Consider the following 25,762-nt stretch of genomic DNA (forward strand, 5'->3'; position numbering starts at 1 on the left):
CTTTCGATTTTTAAAAGTGTTCAACAGGGCATTATCTGTTTCCTGTTCATGCGCACTGTTTAATCATTCCTCACAAATACACCTTGTGGTTTTCATTTAATAAACAGGGGTCTTCACTTGAGAGCGAGAGCAAGTTGAAGCAAATAAATCTGCCGCACAAGATGAAGGGCTTAGTAGGGTTCCATTGTTTTGCTGACTTATGGTCCTGACGTAAAAACGAGCAGGAAGTGACGATTAAGTTAAATTAAGCGCTGTCGTAACGTAACATCATACAGTCCCTTTCATTTCTCAAAGAAACTTGGCTGCATTTAACATCGCCGACGAAGAATAAATGGAACAGTGAGTAAACATTATCTTCTGTTGCAGTTTCTGGACAGTACATGTGTATAACATGTCCTTATCTTCTCGTTAGTAAATCATATATCTGGTATTGTAACACAAGTGCCGTTGCCCACGTCACAGCGTTGCTCAAAAATTGCTCTAAGCACGATGGGACTTAACATCTGAGGTCATCAGTCCCCTAGACTTAGAACTACTTAAACCTAACTAACCAACGGACATCACATACATCCATGCCCGAGGCAGGATTCGAACCTGCGGCCGCAGCAGCGCGGTTCCGGACTGAAGCACCTAGAACCGCTCTGCCACAGCGGCTGGTGACAGCTTTGTCCTGCTGCTTGGAAATAAGTTGAGAATCCCATCTTGATTATCGAATACGCTTCCTCTTTCAATTACTAGTTTACAAAAGCTATACAGAATGGTTTGGATGGGTCGATGAGTCATTCCACATGTAAGATTTCCACTTTTGTGCCCTATTTCGTCATTTGGAATAATCTTCAAGGTTACTACTGTGTTAGCTCCTGTGACATCACCGCCTTTCACGGGAAGATGCATTATCTCGCAGGATTTGTTGGCACCACACGCAGCGGAGATCAGCGCCCCGTTATCTCCTACCGTGCGTCGACAACCAACAACACGGTATAAGAACGGTGTCAAAGTACCTCGGGCTCTCTGCGGCGCCGTTTGGGAACCACGCCTACACCGATCCTCAGAGAGACCATGGACCTCCGCTGCCTGTGAACACCCATTTCATTGTGGCACAAGCAGCAGCATCCCGCTAGAGGCCTCTCCCACAGGTTACAGTTTTCCCTGTCAGGAAAATGGCAGAGCCGAATGGAGCCACCAAGAAACGGCCGGGCGAAATGACGGCCGAGGAGGAGGAACAGCTCTACCGTGACCACCCCCTCACCGACGACACAACGTGCGGCTACGGCCCACTGCGGTCCGCCTTCCTGCAGAAGTTCGCCAACAAGAAGGCCTTCGTCTTCCTCAACGGCATCGTGGGGTGCATTCTGTCTGCCACATTCGCCTACTACAACGGCACCATCACCACCCTGGAGAAGAGGTTCAAGATACCCAGTCGCAACATAGGTAAGTAGACGAGGACCGTTGTGTTGCAATACGAGACGTGTTTTTTTAAGTAAGTACCGTTTTGAAATTAAAAAAAGACGTGCTAAGCTATTTCAATAATTTTATTTTTACTTGAAAGCCTGTACCTTAATCTACTCACTGACGCCAATACAGTCTGATTCTTCCTTGCTTACGTTGTGTACTGAGTATTTAAGATGCCTCCGACAATCGTGAGTCCCGCCGACTGTGAAGTACGGGCTGTTATAAGATTTCTTAGTGGTAAAGGCCTAAAAGCGAGAGATACTCATCGTGAGATCTGTGCAGCTTACGGAGAAAACATTATGAGGGATGGAATGGTAAGAAAGTGGGTGAGAGCATTTAAAGACGGCCGCGCAAATGTGCATGATGAACAACGGAGTGGGCGTCCTTCGGTCATTAATGAAAGTTTCGTGCAGGAAGTGAACAATAAGGTGACAGAAAACAGACGCTTTACGATTTCCTCCTTGCAGGATGACTTTCCTAATGTTTCTCGTAGTGTTTTGTATGGCATTGTGCCGACCGCCGTGACCGAACGGTGTTAGGAGCTACAGTCCAGAACCACGTGACTGCTACGGTCGCAGGTTCGAATCCTTCCTCGGGCATGGATGAGTGTGATGTCCTTAGCTTAGTTAAATTTAAGTAATTCTACGTTCTAGGGGACTGATGACCTCAGAAGTTAAGTCCCATAGTGCTCAGAGCCATTTGAACCATCTTGTATGGCACTGTGACCGAGCACTTGAATTACCGAAAATTGTGCGCACGTTGGGTACCGAAAATGTTGACGGATGTGCACAAAACCGAACGTTTAGACAGTGCATTGGCTTTCCTTGAGCGGTACCACACCGACGGTGATGATTCCTTAAGCCAAATTGTTACGGGTGATGAAACATGGGTGGCCAAGGTCACACCAGAATCAAAGCAACAGTCCATGGAAGTTGAGCAAGGGCATCGTTTTGCTGCAAGACAATACCCGCCCGCATGTGGCGAATCAGACCAAAGATCTCATCACATCTTTTCGATGGGGCGCTCTAGATCATCCTCCGTACAGCCCCGATCTTGCGTCCAGTGACTACCCATCTTTTCATGCATTTGAAGAAATACTTGGGCGGTCAGTGTCTTCAAGACGATGACGAAGTCAAAAAAGTGGTGATGCAGTGGTTAACAAGTCAGTCAGCAGACTTCTATAGGAGGGTATTGCAAAACTGGTACAACGTTATGACAAGTGCCCCAATATTGACGGAAATAATGTAGAAAAGTAGATTAAGGTACAGGCTTTCATGTAAAAATAAAATTATTGAGATGTCTTAGAACGTCTTTTTTTAATTTTAAAACGGTACTTACTTAAAAAACACGCTCCGTAGATCTCTCCTTCAAGTACAGAGGCATACATATGAGTGTTCTCAGTTTCTTATGTTCGAATGCGTTATCAGTTACTTACGACGCTCGAAATCTGGTAGAAAATCCAAAGAGTTTCTGGTCGCATGTAAAGTACACCGGCGGAAAGGCACAATCAATACCTTCGCTGTGCGATAACAATGGTGATGTTACTGACAACAGTGACACTAAAATAATGAAAATAAATACGGTTTTCTGAAATTCCTTCACGAAACAAGACGAAGTAAATATTCTAGAAATCGAAACAAGAATAACGGCCCAAAATCAATAATTTGGAAGGAGATGTTTTCGGTGCGGCAAAGCAGCTTAAATCACTTACTAAAGGCAAGGTCTTCGGTTCTGCTTGTATATGAGTCAGGTACCTCTCAAGGTGTCCTGATACAATAGTTCCATATTTATCAATCATATACAACCGATCTACAACTACATCTCCCTCTACGTGATTACTCTGCTATTCCCAATAAAGTGCCTGGCAGAGGATTCGATGAACCACCTTTCCACTCTCGAACGGCTCGCGGAAAAACGAGCTCTTACATTTTTCTGTGCGAGCCCTGATTTCTCTTGTTTTATCGTGATGATCAATTCTCTCTATGTAGGTGGGTGCCAACAGAATGTCTTCGCAATCAAAGGAGAAAACTGGTGATTGAAATTTGATGAGAAGATCCCGTCCCAACGAAAAACCCCTTTGTTTTAATGATTGCCACTCCAATCCCTGTATCATGTCTATGGCACTATCTTCCCTACTTCGCGATAATACAAAATGAGCTGCCCTTCTCTGTACTTTTTCGATGTCATCCAACAGTCCCACCGGATGCGGATCCCACACCGCACAGTAATACTCCAGAATAGGGCGGACAAGCGTGGTGTAAGCATTCTCTTTAGGAGACCTGTTGCACCTTCTAAGTATTCTGTCAATGAATCGCAGTCTTTGGTTTGCTCTACCCAGAACATTATCTATGTGATCGTTCCAATTTAGGTTATCTGTAGTTGTAAGCCCTAAGTATTTAATTGAATTTACAGCCTTCAGATTTGTGTAACCTATCGTGTAATCGAAATTTATCGCATTTCTTTTAGTACTCATCTGAATAACTTCACACTTTTCTTTATTCAGGGTCAACTGCCACTTTTCGCACCATACAGATATCTTATCTATATCATTTTGCAATTCGTTTTGGTCATCGGATGACTTTACAAGACGGTAAATGACAGCATAATCTGAAAATAATCCAAGAGAGCTACTCAGATTGTCTCCTATGTCGTTAATATAGATCAGGAACAATAGAGGGCCTATAACGCTTCCTTGGGGAACGCCGGATATTACTTCTGTTTTGCTCGATGACTTTCAGTGTATTACTACGAACTGTGACGTTTCTGATAGGAAATCACGAATCCAGTCGCACAACTGGGGCGATATTCCGTAGGCATTTGGCTAGAAGACGCTTGTGTCGAAAGCCTTCTGGAAATATAAAAATATGGAATCAATTTGACATCCTCTGTCGATAGCACTCAGTACTTCATGAGTATAAAGAGCTGGTTGTGTTTCGCAAGAACGATATTTTCTGAATTCGTGCTGAATATGTGTCAATAAATCGTTTTCTTCGAGGTTCTTCATAATGTTCGAATACAGTATATGTTCCAAAACCCTACTGCAAATCGACGTCACTGATATGGGCCTGTAACTCAGCGGATTACTTCTACTTCCCTTTTTGGGTATTGGTGCGACTTGACCAATGTTACAGTCTTTAGGTACGGATCTTTCTGTGAGCAAGCGGTTGTATGTAAGTGCTAAATATGGAGCTATTGCACCAGCATACTCTGAGAGGAACCCGACTGGTATACGATCTGGACCGGAGGCATTGCCATTATTAAGTGATTTAAGCTGCCATCCTTTATTGTGAATGATTTAAGCTGTTTTGCTACACCGAGGATATCTACTTCTATGTTTCTCATCTTGGTGGTTGTTCTCCACTGGAATATTTACTCCGTCTTCTTTGGTGAAGGAGTTTCGGAAAATCGTGTTTGATAACTCTGCTTTAGTTTAGATTAGATTAGATTTACTTTCATTCCAATTGATCCATAGTGAGGAGGTCCTCCAGGATGTGGAACATGTGGCACTGTCATCAGTGACTTCACCGTTGCTATCGCGCAGCGAAGGTATTGATTGCGTCTTGCCTTTAATGTGCTTTATGCATGACCAGAACCTCTTTGGGTTTTCTGCCAGATTTCGAAACAGAGTTTCGTCGTGGATATGATTAAATGCACCTCGCCTTGAAGTACGCGCTGTAATTCGAACTTCTATAAAACTTTGCCAGTTTTGGTGATTCGCTCGTTGAAAGACCCATACCTAAAGACTGGAAATTTGCACAAGTCACGCCAATACCCCAGAAAGAAAATAGGAGTAATCTCCTGAATTAGAGACCCATATCACTAACTTCGATTTGCAGTAGGATTTAGATCATATACTGTATTTGAAAACTGTGTATTATGTCGAAGAAAGCGATTTATCGACTAACAGCCAACGTGGATTCAGACAATATCGTTCTTGTAAAACACAAGTAGCTCTTTATTCTCACGAAGTAATGAGTGCTATTGACAGAGGATGTTAAATTGATTCCATATTTTTAGATTTCTAGAAGGCTTTTGACACAGAACCTCACAAGCGACTTCTAATAACATTACGTGCCTATGGTCTGTCGTCTCAGTTGTGAGACTGGATACGTGATTTCCTGTCAATAAATTCACGGTTCGTAGTAACTGACGGAAAGTCATGGAATAAAACGAAAGTAATCTCTGGCGTTCCCAAAATAGTATTATACGCCATCTGCTGTTCCTTATCTACATAAACGGTTTAGCAGACAATCCGAGGAGCACTCTCAAAAAATGGTTCAAATGGCTCCGAGCACTATGGGACTTAACATATATGGTCATCAGTCCCCTAGAACTTAGAACTACTTAAACCTAACTAACGTAAGGATAGCACACAACACCCAGTCATCACGAGGCAGAGAAAATCCCTGACCCCGCCGGGAATCGAACCCGGGAAGCAAGGACGCTACCGCACGACCACGAGCTGCGGATGGAGCACTCTCACATTTTTAGCAGATGATGCTGTCGTTTAAAGTCTAACAAAGTCATCAAATAATAAAAACAAATTGCAAAACGATTCTGTTATGATATCTGTCTGAAGCGAAAAATACCAATTCAAAGGGGCTCTGAGCACTATGGGACTCAACTTCTGAGGTCATTAGTCCCCTAGAACTTAGAACTAGTTAAACCTAACTAACCTAAGGACATCACACACATCCATGCCCGAGGCAGGATTCGAACCTGCGACCGTAGCGGTCTCGCGGTTCCAGACTGCAGCGCCTAGAACCGCACGGCCACTTCGGCCGGCTAAATACCAATTCACTCGAAATTATGAAAAGTGTGAAGTCACCCAAATGAGTACCAACAGGAATCCATGAAACTTCGGAAAACTTTTTTTTGCAACGAAATGTTTACTTAAACATTACAGTTTTTATGTCCGATACAGTCCTTCAAAAACTTAAGACAGTATTTACAAAGTCTACGAATCCTGTACTACCCGACTTTCCTCTATGCCTCCCCTTCTTCCAAACTACACTGAGGATCTCCTGCACTGTAGAACTCCAGGCAGCACGAATATGACGAAAATATGCTACGGGATACTTCCAGAATGAAACTTTCGCTTCATATGTAAAGATAAAAGTATTTCCAAACACACAGGATCAACGTGAACGCTACCAACAGATTATCTGAGCATTTGAAGAACCTATGTTACTAAACGGCTAAAACGGTCACGCGGTCACTAAATCACAGCTGCAGATTGCCTCTCTAGCAGCTTTCAGGGCCAACATTTTCTTTTTTCAGATTTTCTGACACGAGTGACCAAATCTAGACATTTTAAATGCTGTCATAATCTACTCATTAAGAGGAATAATGTTACGTTAAAAGTTTAACGCATTAAGTCAAGTATTAAAGTTGGAAATCGTATTTGTTTCTTGAGGCAGCGTAACACTCGGCAGGCAAATTTTCCAGTCCAGTATTTGAGGATAAGAGCACTTGACAACTTCCAACTAACCTTCTCCCCTCTTTCTTGCACACTTTAATGTACATATTCAAATTATTCTTATTTTACCTAACTTTCACCTCGATTATTATTAAGCATAGGCATAATTTTCTTTTCGCTTCCTTACAGGGTGACTAATTACGATCATTAATCAAGCCTGGCAACAGTTCTTAGAATTGAGTCATTCTTATTTCTCACTTTCCTGCCTTTGCGACAAAATGTTATGACATTCTCCAATCCTACTTGGCTATCGGGTTGGAAGCAGCTGCTTATCCTACTGTGTAGTTGTGTACAATGATGGAAATAAGAAAGATCCTAGCAATAAGAACAATTGTGTAAAAGGCTTGAAACCGGTTTCTGCAAAGGCTACCAGAAAAAAGGTAAATTCAGGGTCGTTACTAGCTTTCACTCCTCCGTGTTTGGCTTAATTACTCTAATGTAGACCTCATCTACTTTTCGTTATTTCTACTACATACTTCCATCGACCACTGGTGGTACTGGCCACTATTTGCTCTTTTTACACCAACAATACCTTTTAAAAAATTAAATGTTTTCTATATTGACTACTGGTCAGTAAAGGACCTACGAAATTAGAAAAGAAATCGTCTTTACTATGCTGTTGAGTTTTTTATTTTCTTTACATTGTTTCGTAACTAGGTATCTTGTAAATTCTGCCTCAAAATAATTCCACACGTGTGATGCAAAGCATAGTCCTTTAATAGACTGACTCATACCATAATATAAATGTAAGGCCTTTGGTTGCGGAATGCTTATCGCCTCCCTAGCTCCTTGAAATAAATGAGGAAACTTTCCTATTTCTTTATGCAGCTTAGAACTCTAGCTGAGTCTGTAACGTATCTTTATCCCTAACGTGGAACAAAGGATCTATAGCTACTTCGTTATATCTAAGTCTCTGTTGAGCACTACTTTTTTATGTAAGTTACATCTCGGTAATACACACTACAAAAAAGTTTTGCATCACCTCAGTTCCGAGAGTTCCGGCACCTGTACAGTCAACTGGGATAGAGATCAATATAAACATCATTTCCGCCCTCTTTATTGCTCGTGAAAATCACAATTGTGTGTTGTACCGCCATACAGTGGGAACTTCAGAGGTGATGGTCGAGATTGCTGTACACAACGGTACCTCTAATATCCAATAGCACCTCCTCTTGCATTGTTGCATGCCTTTATTCGTCGTGGCGTAATGTCCTCTAGTTCATCAAGGCACTGTTGGTCCAGATTGTCCCACTCCTCAACGGAGATTCCATGTAGATCCCTCAGAGTGGTTGGTGGATCACATCGTCCATAAACAGCCCTTTTCAATCCATCCCAGGCATGTGCGATAAGGTTCATGTCTGGAGAGCATGCTAGCCACTCTAGACGAGCGATATCATTATCCTCAAGGAAGCCATTCACAAGATGTGTACGATGTGGGCGCGAATTGTCGTCCATGAAGACGAATGCTTTTTCAGTATGCTGCCGATATGGTTGCATTATCGGTCTGAGGATGGCATTCACGTAAGGTACAGCCACTACGGCGCTTTCCATGACCACCAGCGGCATATGTCGGTCCCACATAATGCCACCCCAAAACAGCAGGGAACCTCCACCATGCTGCACTAGCTGGACAGTGTGCCTAAGGCGTTCAGCCTGACCGGGTTGCCTCCAAATACGTCTCCGACGATTGTCTTGTTGATGGCATATGCGACACTCATCGGTAAAGAGAACGTGATGCCAATCCTGAGCAGTCCATTCGACATGTTGTTGAGTCCTACTGTACCGCGCTGCATGGTGTCATGGTTGCAAAGATGGAGCTCGCCATGGACGCTGGGAGTGAAAGTGCGCATCATGCAACCTACTGCGTACAGTTTGGGTCGTAACAAGACGTCCTGTGGCTCCACGAGAAGCATTATTCAACATGGTGGCGTTGCTGTCAGGGTTCCTCCAGGCCATAATCCGTAGGTAGCGGTCATCCACTGTAGTAGTAGCCCTTGGGCGGCCTGAGCGAGGCATCTCATCGACAGTTCCTGTCTCTCTGTATCTCCTCCATGTCCGAAGAACATTTCTTTGGTTCACTCCGAGACGCCTGGACAGTTCCCTTGTTGAGAGCCCTTACTGGCACAAAGTAACAATGCGGACGCGACCGAACCGCGGTATTGACCGTCTAGGCATGGTTGAACTACAGACAACACGAGCCGTGTACCTCCTTCCTGGTCGAATGACTGCAACTGGTCGGCTGTCGGACTCCCTCCGTCTAATAGGCGCTGCTCATGCAAGGTTGTTTACATCTTTTAGCGGGTTTAGTGAATCTCCCAACATTCAAAGGGACTGTGTCTGTGATGAAATATCCACAGTCAACGTCTAACTTCAGGAGTTCTGGAACCGGAGTGATGCAAAACCTTTTTTGACGTGTGTGTTACTTTCTCGTAATTGAATATAAACGTACTTATATTTGGGCATTATGACTTATTTAGTGATCTATTCCTCAATAATATTGTTTGGTTACAATTCAGTATGCCAGTAGGTTTACGAGGGCTTTATTTCTTGCATACTGATCTTTTCCTTCCCCTTAGTTTACCTATAAAGAAACGGATAGTCGAAGAAACTACAGATAGTAGATATAGGATATTTAGAGGATATCAGTGGAGCATGGTGGAGAATGGAAAAAGAGCAATATACAGAAGAGTGGAAAAAATTGAGGAACTATTAGACGACCACCAGTTTGGTGTTAGGAACGATACAGGGGAGGCAGTTCTCACGTTGCGGTTGACTGAAGAAAAATCAAGACATTGATAGCATTTGTCGTCTTCAAAAAGCGTTCGACAGTATAATATTATGCAATATGTTCGAAATTCTGAGAAAAACTGGGGGTAAGCTATAGGGAAAGACGGATAATGTACAATATGTACAAGAAACAAGAGGGAAGAGTAAGAGTGGGAGACCAAAAACGATGGTCACGGATAAAAAGGGTTTAAAACAGAAATGTAGTCTTTCGCTCCTATTGTTCAGTGTATCCATCGAAGAAGCTATACGGAAATAAAAGAAAGGTTCAAGAGTGCGACTAAAATTAAAGGTTAAAGAATATGAACGATAAGATTAGTTGATGACATTGCTACTCTCTGTGAAAGTAAAAAACGTAAATGTCGTGTGACTGGAGCCTCCCGTCGGATAGACCGTTCGCTGGGTGCAAATCTTTCGATTTGACGCCACTTCGGCGACTTGCGCGTCGATGGGGATGAAATGATGATGATTAGGACAACACAACACCTAGTCTCTGAGAGGAGAAAAATCTTCGACCCAGCCGGGAATCGAACCCAGGCCCTTAGGATTGACATTCTGTCACGCTGACCACTTTTTTTTTTCGATATAGTTCGTTGTGTTTGGTCTGGGTGGACGTCACAAGACATCCGTTCAAGTTGATCTTTGATTCCTTGACTCAGTTTTTTTATTACAGAGAGCACAGAGCCCTCTGACCGAACACGCTGAGCTACCGTGCCGGCGCCACTAAGATACCGGGGGCGGACTCTATGAACGTGAAGAAGAATTACAGACTCTTTTGAATGGAATCAAAATTCCAATGTGTACAGAATACAGATTGACAATAAATCGAAGGAAGAGGAAAGTAATGAGAAGTAGCAGAAATGAGAAACAGTGAGAAACTTAACATCGCAATTGGGGATAACGAAGTGGATGAAAGTTAAGGAAATTTGATACCTAGACAGCAAAATAACCCGTGACAGACGGGGCAAGGAAGATGTAAGAAGCAGACTAGCACTGGCGAAAAAGCCATGCCTGGCCAAGAAAAATCTACTAGTATCGAATATAGATGATAATTTGAGGAATAAATTTCTGAGAATGTACGTTGAGAGCATAGAATTGTAAGGTAGTGAAACATGGACAGTGGCACAACCGGAATAGAAGAGAATCGAGCCGCGCGGAGTGGCCGCGTGATTAGAGTCGCCATGTCATGGATTGCGTGGCCCCTCCCGCCAGAGGTTCGAGTCCTCCCTAGGGCATAAGTTAGTTTCAGTTAGGTTAAGTAGTGTGTAAGTCTAGCGACACATGATCTCAGCAGTTTGTTCCCTTAGGAATTCACACACACACACACACACACACACACAGAGAGAGAGAGAGAGAGAGAGAGAGAGAGAGAGAGAGAAGAGAATCGAAGCATTTGGGATGTGCTGCTACAGACGAATGTTGAAAATAAGGTGGAGTGATAAGATACGAAGCATGAGGTTCTCTGCAGAATCGGCAAAACACTGGCAAGAAGAAGGGACAAGATGTTAAGAGATCTGTAAAAACATCAGAAAATAAGAGAGAAGGAAGAAGAAATACACCAAACGCCTCTGGATTATGTAATCGTCACCTATATGTTCACTCAGAGTATGAACTCTCTGAGATTACATTCAGGCTCTAACCGGATGTCTCTACACTTCACACTCTTCCTTCTCTTTGTCCAGTTCCGTGAGACACTCCTAATGTACTTAACCACCATTATGTTAATTATCAACCACCTGTTTGAATCTTAGAAGACTACAAAATCAATGGCTACCGCTTTCTGCTCGGAATTCTTTCCTCCAATTAGACAAGCCTTTTTCTCGCTTCTTACCAAAAGTGAGTTTTACTCTGTTAATGTATGTCAGGGCGTCTCATCTAGCTATATTTATATTTGCATTTATTCCAGTACGTAGATTGTCTTTATCTTTTCGGACATCGTTGATCAGGTTTAATCTTAAACTGGGAAGATACTATGCTGATTTCTGTACGTCATTACGCAGCTTCGCTTTGTCAGCTCGAGGTTCATTAATGTGAAAATGGAGTTGAGCACCAGCCTCGGATATATTCTCAGAAATCTCTAATTTCAAAATTAAATTACCATTAGATGTTTTTGCTGAGCTCTTAGCAGTTACTTTCTAAATAACAGCATTATTACTATTAAATGTTATCTCATAGATCTTATCAGGCACATGCTCTGAGATCTGATTAGATAATTGCTTGGAAAGAGCCTCACAACTATTAGATATTTGTTCAGATATCTGACAAGATATTAGCTCAGAGATTTGCCTTTTTAAATCTCTATTATTATTGGACATTTGCTGAGAGAGTTCTCTTTTCAAATGTCTTATTTTCTTTTCACATTTCTCTTCGATCCTTTTCAAGTTGTTCTCTTAATTCTTTGAACATCTGGATTCTATCAGATTCCATTTTTAATTAATATATTGCACCATGCGCTAATAACAAATAAGACAAATATCATTCTTGTCTATCAACGCGAATTACTAATACCCATAACAGTCAAGATTACAAGAAACAGCTTTTTGCACTTCAGTAATAAAAGTCGCTGGCGGTTCGAAACGACTCACCGTTATATTTTACTATCGCGGTGAGCTGGTTTCACGATGCCGATGACAGCCATCCTGCTGCCTCCGACTCGCCGCAGTCAGGTGGTCTGCCGACGGCCGCTCTCTGTCGTATGCCGAAGACCGTAGGTGTTGTCTCGTAGGCGCCCACTGCCCACGACTGCTGGCGATGCCTCGAAGTCGCCTGCTCCCCGCAACAACGTACTTGTAGATGCTGCCCTGTCGACACCGTACTTGGGCAGCTAAACAGTACGTGGACAAATTTACGATTACTGCGGAAGCGAGAGGTTTCTCGCCCTCTACCGACTTTTCAGCGAACTCGATCTTCCCACATCGGCCATTCAGTCAATATTTTTCAAAACATAGACAGAGTTTTCGCCGCAATTACGTCCACAACAACACGTAATTGCGGCGAAAACTCTGTCTATGTTTTGAAAAATCGGCGAAAGAGCAGTGTCAAGCGACCATAGGTCACGAAATCAGTCTATTCACTTCGCCAACAAATATGAGAGAGCAATACAACATCAAAACCACGAGAAGTTGTAGCTTGTGTAACGGAATAGCTACCAAAATAAATGTCCAATAACATCATGTAAGTCAGAAAATAAAAAAAATAACCCACTGAAGATAGCACAAAAAGCGCTGAAACATGTCTGGGTAAATAAAACAGAAAAAAGATGTCTTGCGTAAGGCGGAATTCCTCGTCCTATTTTCGTAGCAAGCCGGACATAACAAGAATAACTACATCACAAGATGATTGTAAGTACTGGACTTCAGATCGTCCGATCTGGGATTAAACTTTACTAAATACTTCGTAGCATCTTTCTCTTACTGGTACAAGAGGTCATTGACTACAGGAGGTGAGATGACACGCTGGTAAGCACATTAGGGAGACTTTTAACGAACTGAGTTGATTCCCAGTTGACATTTATGAAGTGTACTCTTCAACTTCAGTAAAAATTTAACATGAATAAAATCCTAACACTTCTAGTCCTTAATTGAAAAGCTATCATCATTATTCAGCGTGGATTCAATTGACTAAGGAATGCAACATGGACGCTCATACACAAGGTTCAAACATTTACAGAATAACCGACGGCAAAATTCACCATTTTCTAGCAAAACTTGAGTAATCAAACGTTGCTTGTGACTTGCAGCCTAACAAAGCACGAAATTTAATTGGGAGCGACATGAGATGAACCGTGACTCTATAATGATCAAAGTCGGCGGCTTTGAATCTACTTAAACCATAGCAAAATTATCTCTGATGAGAAACCCATAATGCTTCTAGTAAGTGACTTTAAAAACAATAACAAATTCCTTGCACGAATAACTTAAACTAATTCGCCTCCAAAATTATTTCTCAAGTGCGTACAGAAGCGAGATGTCATACTCATCAGTCACCAGCACAGCGTCTACTCAGTAACCCCCGCAGAAAATTCAACTTGCCTCGCCTCCATGTGCTGAGACCGAAAAAACTCGGATTTTTCAGTGATACCCGGTGTCTTCTCCAGTCAGAAGGTAGGAGAAACAATATCTGTCTCCTTTGCTCAAAATTTTTCAACGGTTAAATGTCTAAAATTTGAAAAAGTGTTTGCTTTACACGTGAGTCTGAAGCAACGATTATCGAAGCTGCATGTAAAGAGAGAAGAAAGCTCGGGTAGATAAATACCACGACAGACTGGCGCCTCAACCCAAGTTCGAAAATCAAACACCGCAGTCGTTCCACAGGCCTTGCTACAAGGCTGAACCAAGAAAGCCCACCTGAACTCACTAACGTGCATGCGTTTGCAACTACACCCACATTGATACAATTAAACAGTCATCCACATTTAGGAAAGGTAGTTAATGTTTAATGGAATGGTGGCCACCAATAATAATAATAATGAAAATAACACTCACGTATCTCAGTTCCTAGAGTGATTTCCCCCTCTCGGTATGATAGAAGTACGAGAAAACATAGGCAGAGAAAAGACGCTCTACCGAACTGTATAAAACTACAAAATCTTGTGAAAGGTGGATTGACTGCCGCGTTTCAATATAAGCATCAGACATTTCATTACTATCACACATTTTTCGAGGGTTTTTGAAGCGATAGTAAACAGCTCGCGAATCCGCAAGAGCCACCGGATTTCTTGGCGTTCATTTAAAGACGTCCGTAAAATGAAATTGGCCTCCCATCGTGACGTGAACTGGGTGGAAGTGCATCGAATTAAACTTGTGTCATTAATAAAATGTGGTTGGAAATGAATAAGAGTTTCTCGACATGGAGTCCGAAAGCTGATACCGTAGGTGCTGAACCTGTTTTTCGTAGAGCTGTTCTTTCCATCTGCTCACATACCTCGCAAGCCACCGTACGGCGCATGGCTGAGAGCAGCTTGTATCACTACTTGTCGTTCCTTTTCTTGTTCCACTCGCAAATAAACCAAAAGAAAAAGAAGTGTCTTTATAGTTCTGTACGAACCTTAGTATCTGTTATCTTGTCTTACTCGAGATGTATGTTGGTGGAGTGGAATCGTTCTGCAGTCTATCAAAAATATCGGTTCTCCAAAATTTGTGAACACGGTTGTGTGAAAAGAACGTCTTCCTCCCTCGGGAGATTCTCATTTGTGTACACAGAGCCTTTCAGTAAGACTCGCATATTGATCAAACCTAAACGTAGCTGAATTGCTCCGATGCCTTCCTTTCATCCGACCTTGTGGAGATCCCAAACACTCGAGCAGTACTCAAGAATAGGTCGCACAAGTATTGTCCTTTATAAATGAAGTACACTTTCTTATTCTTCTCTCCTTAAATGTTCATTCACACGAGTGTTCCGTAGGCCGTCTTAGATACAATTTTCTAGAATTCTCCGAATAAACGGAAATAGGGCATTCGCCGTCCCCGTAGCTGATCTTACGAACTCGTTCCCTTTCGTGTCGCTTTTGCAATATTACACATATATATTCAATTGACGTGACTACGGCAAGTGGCACTCTACTAATATTGTAATCGAAAATCATGGGATAGTTTTTCCTACTCATTTTCCCTACATTCTGAGCACGCTGTCGTTCATGAGACGGAATAGAAATTCTAAATCATCCTTTACAATCCTACAGTAATTCAATGAGAACACATAACCATACATTACGGCATCATCAGCAAGCAGTTGCAGATTGATTTTCTCACGCCGTTCGTGTATATATACGGCAACTGCGTACATTGTTGAGAGTAACGAAGACGTGATGTTGTCGTGGCAGGTATCATCTTCGTCGCGGGTGACCTCGGCACTGTGCTGGTGTCGGCGGCGGTGACGTACTACGGGGGCAGCGGGCACCGGCCGCGCTGGATCACGCTGGGCATGTACCTGGTGGTGGGCTCGTGCCTGCTCAACGCCCTGCCACACATGCTGTACGGCGCGGGCGACGAGTCGCTGAGGCTCACCGAAGAGTACGGCGCCACCATCAACGTCAACGAGACCTTGCAGCTCATCGGTAAGCACGTCTGCTGCTGATGTCCACCTTTATACTCTCTAAAGTGCATTCCAGATAACGTTTCCTATTGTGCTATTTAATAAATGGCTTCTTCCCATTCCTTCACATGCGGGCAAAGGGCAAAACGATTATTTAAATGTCTCTGTGCATGCTGTAATTTAATCTTGAATTATTTTTATTATAAGTGTAATAAAAATTTCATCCTTTTCCAATGACTGTTTATTTTGTTTCTAAGTAAATGTATATCGTCGGTGATCTATAATACAAAGAAAATTATTTAATTTTATGTACCTTATTAAGAGATCTGTAGGATTTCTTAGATGCACATTTAAATTAGCTGACAATGAGTATTTGCAAATATACAGTTGTGATTTATCGCTCTTTCATTTTCCTATTCTTTCCTTGTATCCATGAGTTATTCTGTAGGCAACAGCTGCACTCAGTATAATTTTCTAATTGATAGGTCACATTTGTACAATTCAATACACATAACCTGTCCTGATATGTACTGTACATGCTCTCGCTCACTTGTTTTGTGCCTGACTGAGGCATCATGGGAGCTGTAGAGGTTGAGAGTGGAGCGATGTGCTCGGGTGAACGTGCTGGGAGGGTGGGTTGTGGGGGCACTGTGTGTATATGTGTGTGTGTGTGTGTGTGTGTGTGTTTGTTTCTTTCTTTCTTTCTGCGTGTTTCAACCATGTTTTATTTTCTTTCGTTTTAAGTGACAACATAGTCCTCCGGTTTTGCTTTTTCGTCATTTAACATAGTTTCATTTTTCTTTATGGCTTTCTGTATGAAGTACTCGACCCGGAAAGCGAGCATTCCTTCTCCTTTTTTATTACGGTGTAAGACTGGCACGTCTCTTTTTACCCCAAAGTGGCGATGATTTTATTTTATTAGATGTTCCGTATATGTAGAGTGGCCCTATATGGTCTTTGTATCTGATATTAAAATTTATTACAGAGTTTCTAGTATGTTTATGGTTGGAGCAATAACATTTTAATCCATATATCCCTGAACAATAGCATTTATCTCCCTCTTCTGTCACAGACTTTAATTTTTTTGTATTGCGCTATCGGTTTTGAAGGCTATATTGGTTCTATGTTGTTTTGAAGACAGCTGCAAGAATTAACAGTAGCCTAATTCTTTTTCGCAATAACGACAGGAGCAATAGGTTGTAATACATTCCTTCGTCATCATGTTGTTTGGAACTTGCGTTTTGTCAGTTTGGGATGAATATGGCAATCAATGAATCATGACCATCAATCATCTCCCTCGACATCATCACAGTTCATTACACTCCGTACGAACCTGTCACCAAAAAGAATCGCACTTAAGACACTCAGTACACGGGATGACAAACTAGAGTCCATCAGAAACATAAGAAAAGTACGAACCGAACGAGTAAGTAAAATTTGAAACAAATATACTTCTTTCTTTCAAGTGATGTGTAACTTCTGCAGTTTTGTCGATGCCGGTACGTTTTCACCTTAAAAAAATATTACTACGGCGACGTGTCAAATTTTCCTACGGAATTATGAATTCTCGAGCTAAGTATAAAATTCTCATTGCTCGCATGCACGCTTCTTCTGCAACCAATCGCTTTATAATCATTATGGGAACTGTTGAACTGATACCTGACACGAAACGTGCATGTGTATGTGTTTGAGTGTGTATATATATATATATATATATATATATATATATATATATATGTGTGTGTGTGTGTGTGTGTGTGTGTGTGTGTGTGTCTGTGTGTGTGTGTGTTTGTGTGTGTGCAACTTTCTGCATCAGGTTTCGTCTTGCCAGGATCCTCAAGGATTTTAGGCACTTACTCTGCGTGTCTGGTACTTTTGAGTCAATGATTTATAAGACAATCCGTCAAGACATACATAACTGAAAAAAAAAATCAAATACTTCTACTTTTAGCTCGACACTCGGAATTTTATGACAGCTTGTAGTGGTTCAGTTCTAATTATAAAACTACATTGCGAACGTGTCAGCGGGTTGGTGCTCAAGCTCTCACATTAGGGATTTGTAATGTCCCGTTTTAGTCCAAGCACCACTCAAGTCACCTTGGTACGTTATAAGCGACGTGCGATCTTGGAGATGAAGTGTCCTACGCACTCCCAAACTAGTGCCAAGCCTGAGGTTATCCCAGTTCCTTGTCACGGCGATTTCATTCAACGTAGCCCTCTCCCTTCCCCATCCATCCCCTCTCCGTCACCACCCCCCACTGTTGAGACCCCGCTACCCCATGCCTTCTGACACTTCTTAGGAATCCTTGGTTTTCATACTGAAGTACTCATCTTCGGAGATTTCATTCCCCGCGCTAGAAGAGCCGACGTTGAGAACATTTTTGCGTTACGTCTACACCGCACTTCCACTGTCAGTACACACTTAACTGGCAAATCCAGAGGTACGTTTAGGGTAAACTCTTTGCAGTCTGGCTAGAGGCTACGTTACAATCCCGGTGGCACATCGGTTGCTAGCAAATGCGAAATCCCCAAAAGACAGTCTCAGCATTCACCAAAGGCCACGTTATATTCGTGTCGGAATGAGTCCTTTCATTTTATGTGACAATTCCGCAGGAAGTATGCTTACACGTTCATGCTACCATACGCCTCTGTTGCCGTCATACATGCGTTACCACCATGTGTAGTATTGGAAATTCCGAATACAGTTGCAACGACAAACACTCTGCGATCTGCCTTGGGACTTCGTCATGGCCCGGAAGGGCTCACCAATGTCGATGACTCCATGTACGTGAAAGGCCCCACACTTCAGACGACTCATCCATGATGCATCTTGATTTCCATACGATATTCGGTGAGAAATACAGGTATTGCACAGTGCCACCACTGTGAAAAATCCCAAGACCTGCCCACAGTCACCATACGGACGCCACCAGCCCTACATCTTAACACCCGATGCATAGGCACCTGTGGTTACTGACAGCTTGGACACGCCAGGCGTGGTGAAGTGATAGTCTCTGCCTTGTTGCAGAGCAGGAGCGGCGCAAGGCGCTGTGCCAGCCGGAGGGCGGCGTGCCCTGTGACGACACGGCGGGCAGCTTCGCACCGCAGGCCATCATGTTCGCAGCCAGCCTGCTGGGCGGACTCGGCAACCCCGTCTACTACACGCTGGGCACCACCTACATGGACGACAACATCAAGAAGTCCAAGACGCCGGCGCTCATCAGTGAGTCACACAGAAACAAGCGCTTATGTTACTCTGCATTCACTCTAAAATCTACGCCTACATACACAGTATGTCAGTAAAGTTTCACAGGTATCAATTATTGTTAGAGCAACTGATGTCCCAAAACTATAATTTACAAGTGGTATTTACTAAAATTTGTTTTAAGTAGAAGCATCTGATTTCACAGGACTACATCTTCCACATGAACGAGAAAGAAATCTGGACTGAATTTTAACTTACTCATGGAAATTAAAAGTTTATCTTGGCGCGAATAGTAAGTTGCAATCTCTCTGGTGCAGCTGGCTCGTTCTCTTGATCGTTCATTATCAATGTCCGTTGAATCGATATGACATCAACACGGCAACAAAAGACATCTTGCGTTCCCCATTTCAACATGTGGAAGTCAGTTACGCATTCCTGTAAGAATATTTCCTGACAACGAGCGGTCTCAGTGATGGATCGCCTGTAAGCGGCGTATGAGCCTTGTTTTGTACCACTGGCCACCAAGGTCGCCTGATCTCACCGTAAGTCGTAGGAGTTTTTTTTTTTTTTTCTTTTGTGAGGAACTCTATGTGTACATCCGGGCTGAATACATTGAACAACTGTGAAAGGTAAAAGAAAATTTTGGTCCCAAACTTAACTGTTAAAAGTACCACAAGGTTGTATTTGCACGCATGTGAAATACATCGAGGTGACAAAAGTCGTGGGATACCTCTTAATATCGGGTCGAACCTCATTTTTCCCGACGTAGAGCAGCACTTCGACGCGGCATGGAGTCAACAAGTCGTTTTTTGTCCCCTGAAGAAATAGTGAACGACGCGACCTCCATAGCCGAAAGTGTTGCTGGAGCAGGATTTTGTGCATGAATTGACCTCTCGATTATGTCCCATAAATCTTCGATGGGATTCATGTCGGGCGAAGTGGATGGCCAAAGCATTTGCCCGTATTTTCCAGAATGTTCGACAAACTATTCGCAAACTACTCTGGCCTAGTGACGTGGCGTTTTGTCGTCCATAAAAATTCCATCGTTGTTTGGAACATAAAGTCCATGAATGGGTGCAAACGGTCTCCAGGTAGCCGAACATAACCATTTCGGGTCAATGAGTGGTTCAGTTGGACCAGAGGACTCAGTTCATTTCATGTAAACACCGCACACCTTTGTGGAGTCACCATCAGCTTGCACAGTACCTTACTGGGGCTGCCTTCGTGGGGCTTGAACCACACTCTAACCCTACCATCAGTTCTTACCAACTGAAATCGGGACTCATCTGCCAATGCCACCGTTTTGAACTTGTCTAGGGTCCGACCGATATGTACACCCACCCAGGAGAGGTGCTGTTGACTATATCGTGCTGTTAGCAAAGGCACTCGCGTCTCTCATCTGCTGCCATAAATGACACGTTCGTCGTATGTCCCACATTGATTTCTGCGGTTATTTCTAGCAGTGTCACTTGTCTGTTAGCTCTGATAACTCTATACAAATGCTGCTGCTCACGGTCGTTAGGTGAAGGCCGTCGGCCAATGCGGTGTCCGTGGTGAGAGGCAACACCTGAAATTTGGTACTCTCGGCATACTTTTGGCACTGTGGATCTCGGTACTCTGATTTCGCTACCGATTTCCGAAATGAAATGTCCCATGCATCTAGCTCCAAGTACCATCCGGGTTCAAAGGCTGTTAATTCGTTAATTCGTTTTTCCTTCATAAGGTCAACAAAAGTGAGTTTTAAATCGAAAAATCATTCCAGGCATGCCCATTGTCTTGACCAACGTACTGTGTAGTAACATAATGAAGCCTTCATACTCTTCATTCAGTTCTACTGAAAACTGTTGCAAGTGACAATAATGCGAGCGACTTCAGAAATTTTGCTATTCGTACCACCAATTTCTTCACATGCTGCATGCTTGTAAATTTAGCTCAGTGCTCTTCTTGCGTACAGGACAACGAACACAATCTGTTGATGGTTGTAATTTTTTGCTATTTCATTGTCAAATGAATCTTTAAATTCTATCTGCATGATGTTGTAATGTCATTTCACAGCAAAAATGCAGTACCCGTCGCTTATGTGAATTGTGAATGCTCATCTGTCACTTCTGTCATTCCCATTCACTTTAAAGGCTTGTCACGGTAGGTCACTGGACTGCCTCTTTTTGTGCAAACAGCTACTGGACCTGTGAATGTTCTTCATATCACGAAGAAAAAGCGAAATGTGAACAGGACTGATACCACGATTCTGCCGAGCTCACAGAGTCGTGTTGACAGAAAAATGCCGCATCGAAATGCTAAATGAAATGTCGCGCTCTTGAGGTTGCCACCGAGAATGACCGAACAAAGCCGAGTAGCAGGCGTTGACCCGTATGGGGCCCGCACACGCTTCACACATGAAGTTTGGCACGCCGTGGCCAGCCCTGCTTCAACTGTTTGTTGCTTGGTTAACGTAATAGCTTTCAAAAATGTTTTGAGAGCATGTTATTTGTGACGGGCTTTGTAAATTCGTGAATGGTGGGGGACTGTGAGTGTAATTTCTGTGCACTCGACCGCTACGGTCGCAGGTTCGAATCCTGCCTCGGGCATGGATGTGTGTGATGTGCTTAGATTGGTTAGGTTTAAGTAGTTCTAAGTTCTATGGGACTGATGACTTCAGCTGTTAAGTCCCATAGTGCTCAGAGCCATTTTTTTTCTGTGCACTCACGTTTTGTTGTTTCCACTTCGTCGTGCCACACTGCAAAACTGTTTACGAGGTATTCATCTGTAAATGCTATGGGCGGTAATTTCGAACTTTATATTGACAGCAGGCTCTGTGGTGTGTGTCTTTGTGCGTGTGTCTGAGTCTGATAAAAAGTCACCGAAACATGTACACAAGTTAAATTAGAAAAGTGTACTCGAAACAGAACCCTATTTCCACAGTAGTTATAGTTTGCAGCGAACCTCACTATTCATAGGTAGTGATCAAAGCCAGATGGCTGTCGAACTTTTAAGATCTTTGATCTGTTTACTTGTAACTCTGACGAACAGTGACAAAATGAACTCTAAATTAATTACCTACTATTAATTTAACAAATGTGACATCGCGACTGTCACCGATCAGCTTATCAACACATAATACTTTGAGTTCAATACAGATATTGGTCATTTCTGATTATTGTACTGTGGACTTTATGAAGCGGAATCTCACTACCTTCTCATCACACCCCTAACGTAAGGGCGATGGAGTGACAACCCTTACTGAATTCTCTTCTTATTACTCAAGTCAGTAAAACAATTTTAGTTGAAATTACTCGCGGACTCCTGAGTTCCCACCGTTAGAAGTGGTCCGCACGTTTTGTGTGTATGGTGTATTGAACAGGGGACATAGAAACGATGGAGAGGCTTCGTCCCGCCGTAGCCCTCAGTGGTTCACAACCCCACAACAGGCCACAGCAGTCCACCCACCCCACCGCCGCCCCACACCGAACTCAGGGTTATTGTGCTGTTCGGCCGACAGTGGACCACCTCCCCCCCCCCCCCCCCCCCCCGCCCCATGACCGTCTCATACCAGACGAGTGTAAACCCAAATGTTTGCGTGGTAGAGTAATTATGGTGTACATAGTGTAACTGAGGCGGAATAAGGGGACCCGCCTTAAAAAGCATCAACAGGCTGGCCGGCACACCGGACCTCGACACTAATCCGCCGGGGAAGATTCGTACCGGGGACCGGCACGCCTTTCCGCTCGTGAGACCGCGCGACTATCCGGGCGGGCCACCACATGTCGTACCACCACACTAATTTTTTCCTGGCATTAAGTCATTTGTGTACCTTTTGCAGAGATTTTATTGCTCCCCATACCCTTCTAGCCATGCTAGGAGTCTTTTATTCCATATTTATTCTTTTCCATTTAGAGTGTGAAATGTGTATCACTTGTCTTAGAAATTGTTCCAGACGTTCCAGGATTATTCTTGCTTTTATATGTCATCTCCTTCCGCCATTACTCCCACACCTAGAGCTGCTAGGGGTCTCGTTCCAGCAGCATTTTATTTAAGACAGTATATTATACGTGCGTCGATTATGGTTAGAATTACTCCAGGAATCTGTGATTTCACTCTCACCCTTACATGTAGGAATGCTAGAAGAACCTTACCAGCAGTTCCTTCCAAAGTAGTACATCATATGTGTAACAACTGTTCTAGATGTGCCAGAGTTGTACTGGAAAATAAAAATGTACATCAATTTCCCTAACATATTCTGTATTTGTATTTTTAAAAATATCTGCTTTTGATGATAGTTTTGTTAGATTCAGAAACAAAAATATATTGAAAAAGACTTCTGATCCTAATTTAATTTATTTTTAGTGATTCTTACAATAAAAATTAAAAATGAACGTGCATTTACCGAAGTAGTAGGGTCATGAGGCGTAATAAATACATCGGAAAAGAGAAACTAGCGGCATATGAAAACGGTTTAGATAATAGCATGCTTCCTACTGGAGAAAATTGAATCACAATTATCTGAAAAGCGTTTCGTCAAGGTTAAGTATTGCGACATTACAGATGTCCTGACTTCAGCTTCCTTCATTGTAATAACCTCTGACGTGTGCTGGTTTTCGATGTGCAGGTTTTTCGTATTTCCTGCGAATGCTGGGACCAGCCATCGGCTACGCGCTGGCGTCAGCGTGCCTGAGAGTTTTCATCGCGCCCGCCCTGACGCCTACCATCACCACTAAGGACCCACGCTGGCTCGGTGCCTGGTGGGTTGGTAAGTAACCAGCGTCTCTACAGGGGTCGCACCAAAAGTTTCGAGAGCTATCTGAGTTTGATGATGGCAGTGTCAATCCAATGTACTTCTGTTAGCAACATGCGATTGTCAGTATCAGAGTATAAGTAGCTGTTCAGTTGCCGTCAACTGTATAGAGTTATTATGGTTGCTTTGCCGTTCAAAAATATTTCTTTTCTTTTAAATCCCATTTAGTGGGAATCACTCCATTCAGTAATAAAGAAGTAATGCTACTTTTCTGAAGCAGATTGGTTTTATTCAGGATTCCAAGACATCATATTATTGACCAATGATTAGGCAACCAAACCTTCTTTTTCAACGTCCTTCAGTGCGAGCCACCTTACTGGGAGACCCCGTATGCCCTCCTGTACCACTCTGCTGGTCGAAGTCGGAGCCACCGTCTTGTTGCATCAATAACGTCCCCATCATCCACGAACTGCTTCCCATGGAGAGTGTCCTTCATTGGGCCAAACAGATGGAGGTCAGAGGGTGCGAGATTTAGGCGGTAGGATGGACGAGGGAGAACAGTCCAATGAAGATTTGTGAGCTCCTCTCGGGTGCGCAGACTTGTGTGAGGCCTCGGGTTTTCTACAGAAGTAGGAGCTTGTTTGCATGTTTGTGGCGACGAACAGGCTGAAGTCCTTTCTTCAATATCCTTGGGCCCTATTGTGGACCTATCCGCCATTTTGCCGATAGGTGCGGTACTCGACCGCACCGAACAGTCTTGTTTTGAAACAGAGTCCCAACATGATTCAGTAAGCATTTCGAAAGCGATGCCGAACGGTCCTAGCGAACCGAAACGCTATTGTCAATTCTCCTCGCGCCAGCCAATGAAAAGCAATCTGCCTCAGATCCGCGCATGCGCACTGCAGCGCCACAGCGGCACGAACTCGAAGCGGCTAGCAACCGACACAGGTATGCCATTTATCACAGTACCGAAAAGTGTGATTAGAGTATGTAATACTGTTCAGATTTCGCTGGCCACGGGCTTCCATGAATGCATGATAACGACACAGTATTCTCTGTGTTCTTGAAACTGTCGCAAATGTCACATTATGCCATTTTATTCTCATTCAGACGACGTGTTGTTTTGGATTTTACGTTTCTGAATATGAGCTATGAATGGAGTGTAGTACCACGTTGTACAAATACATCTATAGAAACGCCCGAAAAATTCGTAATTTTTTTCTGTTTTCCGTCGTTCGTTAGTCGCTTGAAAATTCACGGAGGTACATTCCGTCTATGCAACTAACTGAAGGCAGTTTATTTATTGCCATATGCGTTTCGCTTCCTTTATTTGTGGTCATGCGTCACAAATAAAATAAGCGAAACGCTTATGGGAATAAACTGCCTTCAATTAGTTGCATAGACGGAACACATCTCCACGAATCCGAAAAATTGTTTAAGAGAGTCACAAAGAATAAGAAGATGTTTAGAATGTGGTTGTCGCTCGCTCCTAGAGATACAAACGATGAAGTAGCCTACTTCTCTATATGATACATCAACGATTTGGTTCATAAAAGCGTTGTTGCTCTTTATGGTCTTCTTTTAGGCGGCGAGTAAACCAGAGGGCACACCCCTTTGAGTACAGCAAATGATGGACGAGTATGTCAGCATTACCAACTGAGAAGTTATGCGACGAGGCGTCTAATTATGATCCGTCGAGGACCACACGTTCTAACACTGCAGGAGTCACTTTTGCGCGTGGTCGGTCGACACGCGGGAGATTAGACAGGTTTGCGCAACCTTGTTGCGATGATGATAGGCACCTAGCTACACGATGCACCGTTCTTTTGTTCACTGCCAGGTCTCCGTAGACTTTCTGCAAGCGGCTATGAATATCTGAAACGCTCTGGTTTTCTGTGAAAAGAAACTCGGTGACAGCTATTTACTTCGAACGCACCTCCGCTACAGACGTCATAGTGAAAGCTAATTATAGCGCCACCACCTATCGGAACTTCATGGAACTATAGGGGATGAAGCGGGAATATTTCACGATCTCTCACAACTAATTATGCATTTTTTGAACCCAGATTTTCCGAGA

General features: G+C 43.2%; 1 protein-coding gene across 1 annotated transcript in view; it reads left to right on the top strand.

The window, feature by feature from the left end:
- Positions 1 to 292: 292 nt before the first annotated feature.
- LOC126416470 (solute carrier organic anion transporter family member 74D-like) overlaps positions 293 to 25,762 on the top strand; it is a 100,872-nt gene continuing 75,402 nt past the window's right edge. The window contains exons 1-5 of the mRNA XM_050084209.1: positions 293 to 339; positions 1,157 to 1,431; positions 15,537 to 15,770; positions 18,777 to 18,971; positions 23,560 to 23,700. Of these exons, the coding sequence (XP_049940166.1) occupies positions 332 to 339; positions 1,157 to 1,431; positions 15,537 to 15,770; positions 18,777 to 18,971; positions 23,560 to 23,700 (853 nt within the window). The 5' untranslated portion in view covers positions 293 to 331. The remainder of the gene's footprint in view (positions 340 to 1,156; positions 1,432 to 15,536; positions 15,771 to 18,776; positions 18,972 to 23,559; positions 23,701 to 25,762) is intronic.

The sequence above is a fragment of the Schistocerca serialis genome, chromosome 1 (genome assembly GCF_023864345.2).
Source record: "Schistocerca serialis cubense isolate TAMUIC-IGC-003099 chromosome 1, iqSchSeri2.2, whole genome shotgun sequence".
NCBI classification, from domain to species: domain Eukaryota; kingdom Metazoa; phylum Arthropoda; class Insecta; order Orthoptera; family Acrididae; genus Schistocerca; species Schistocerca serialis.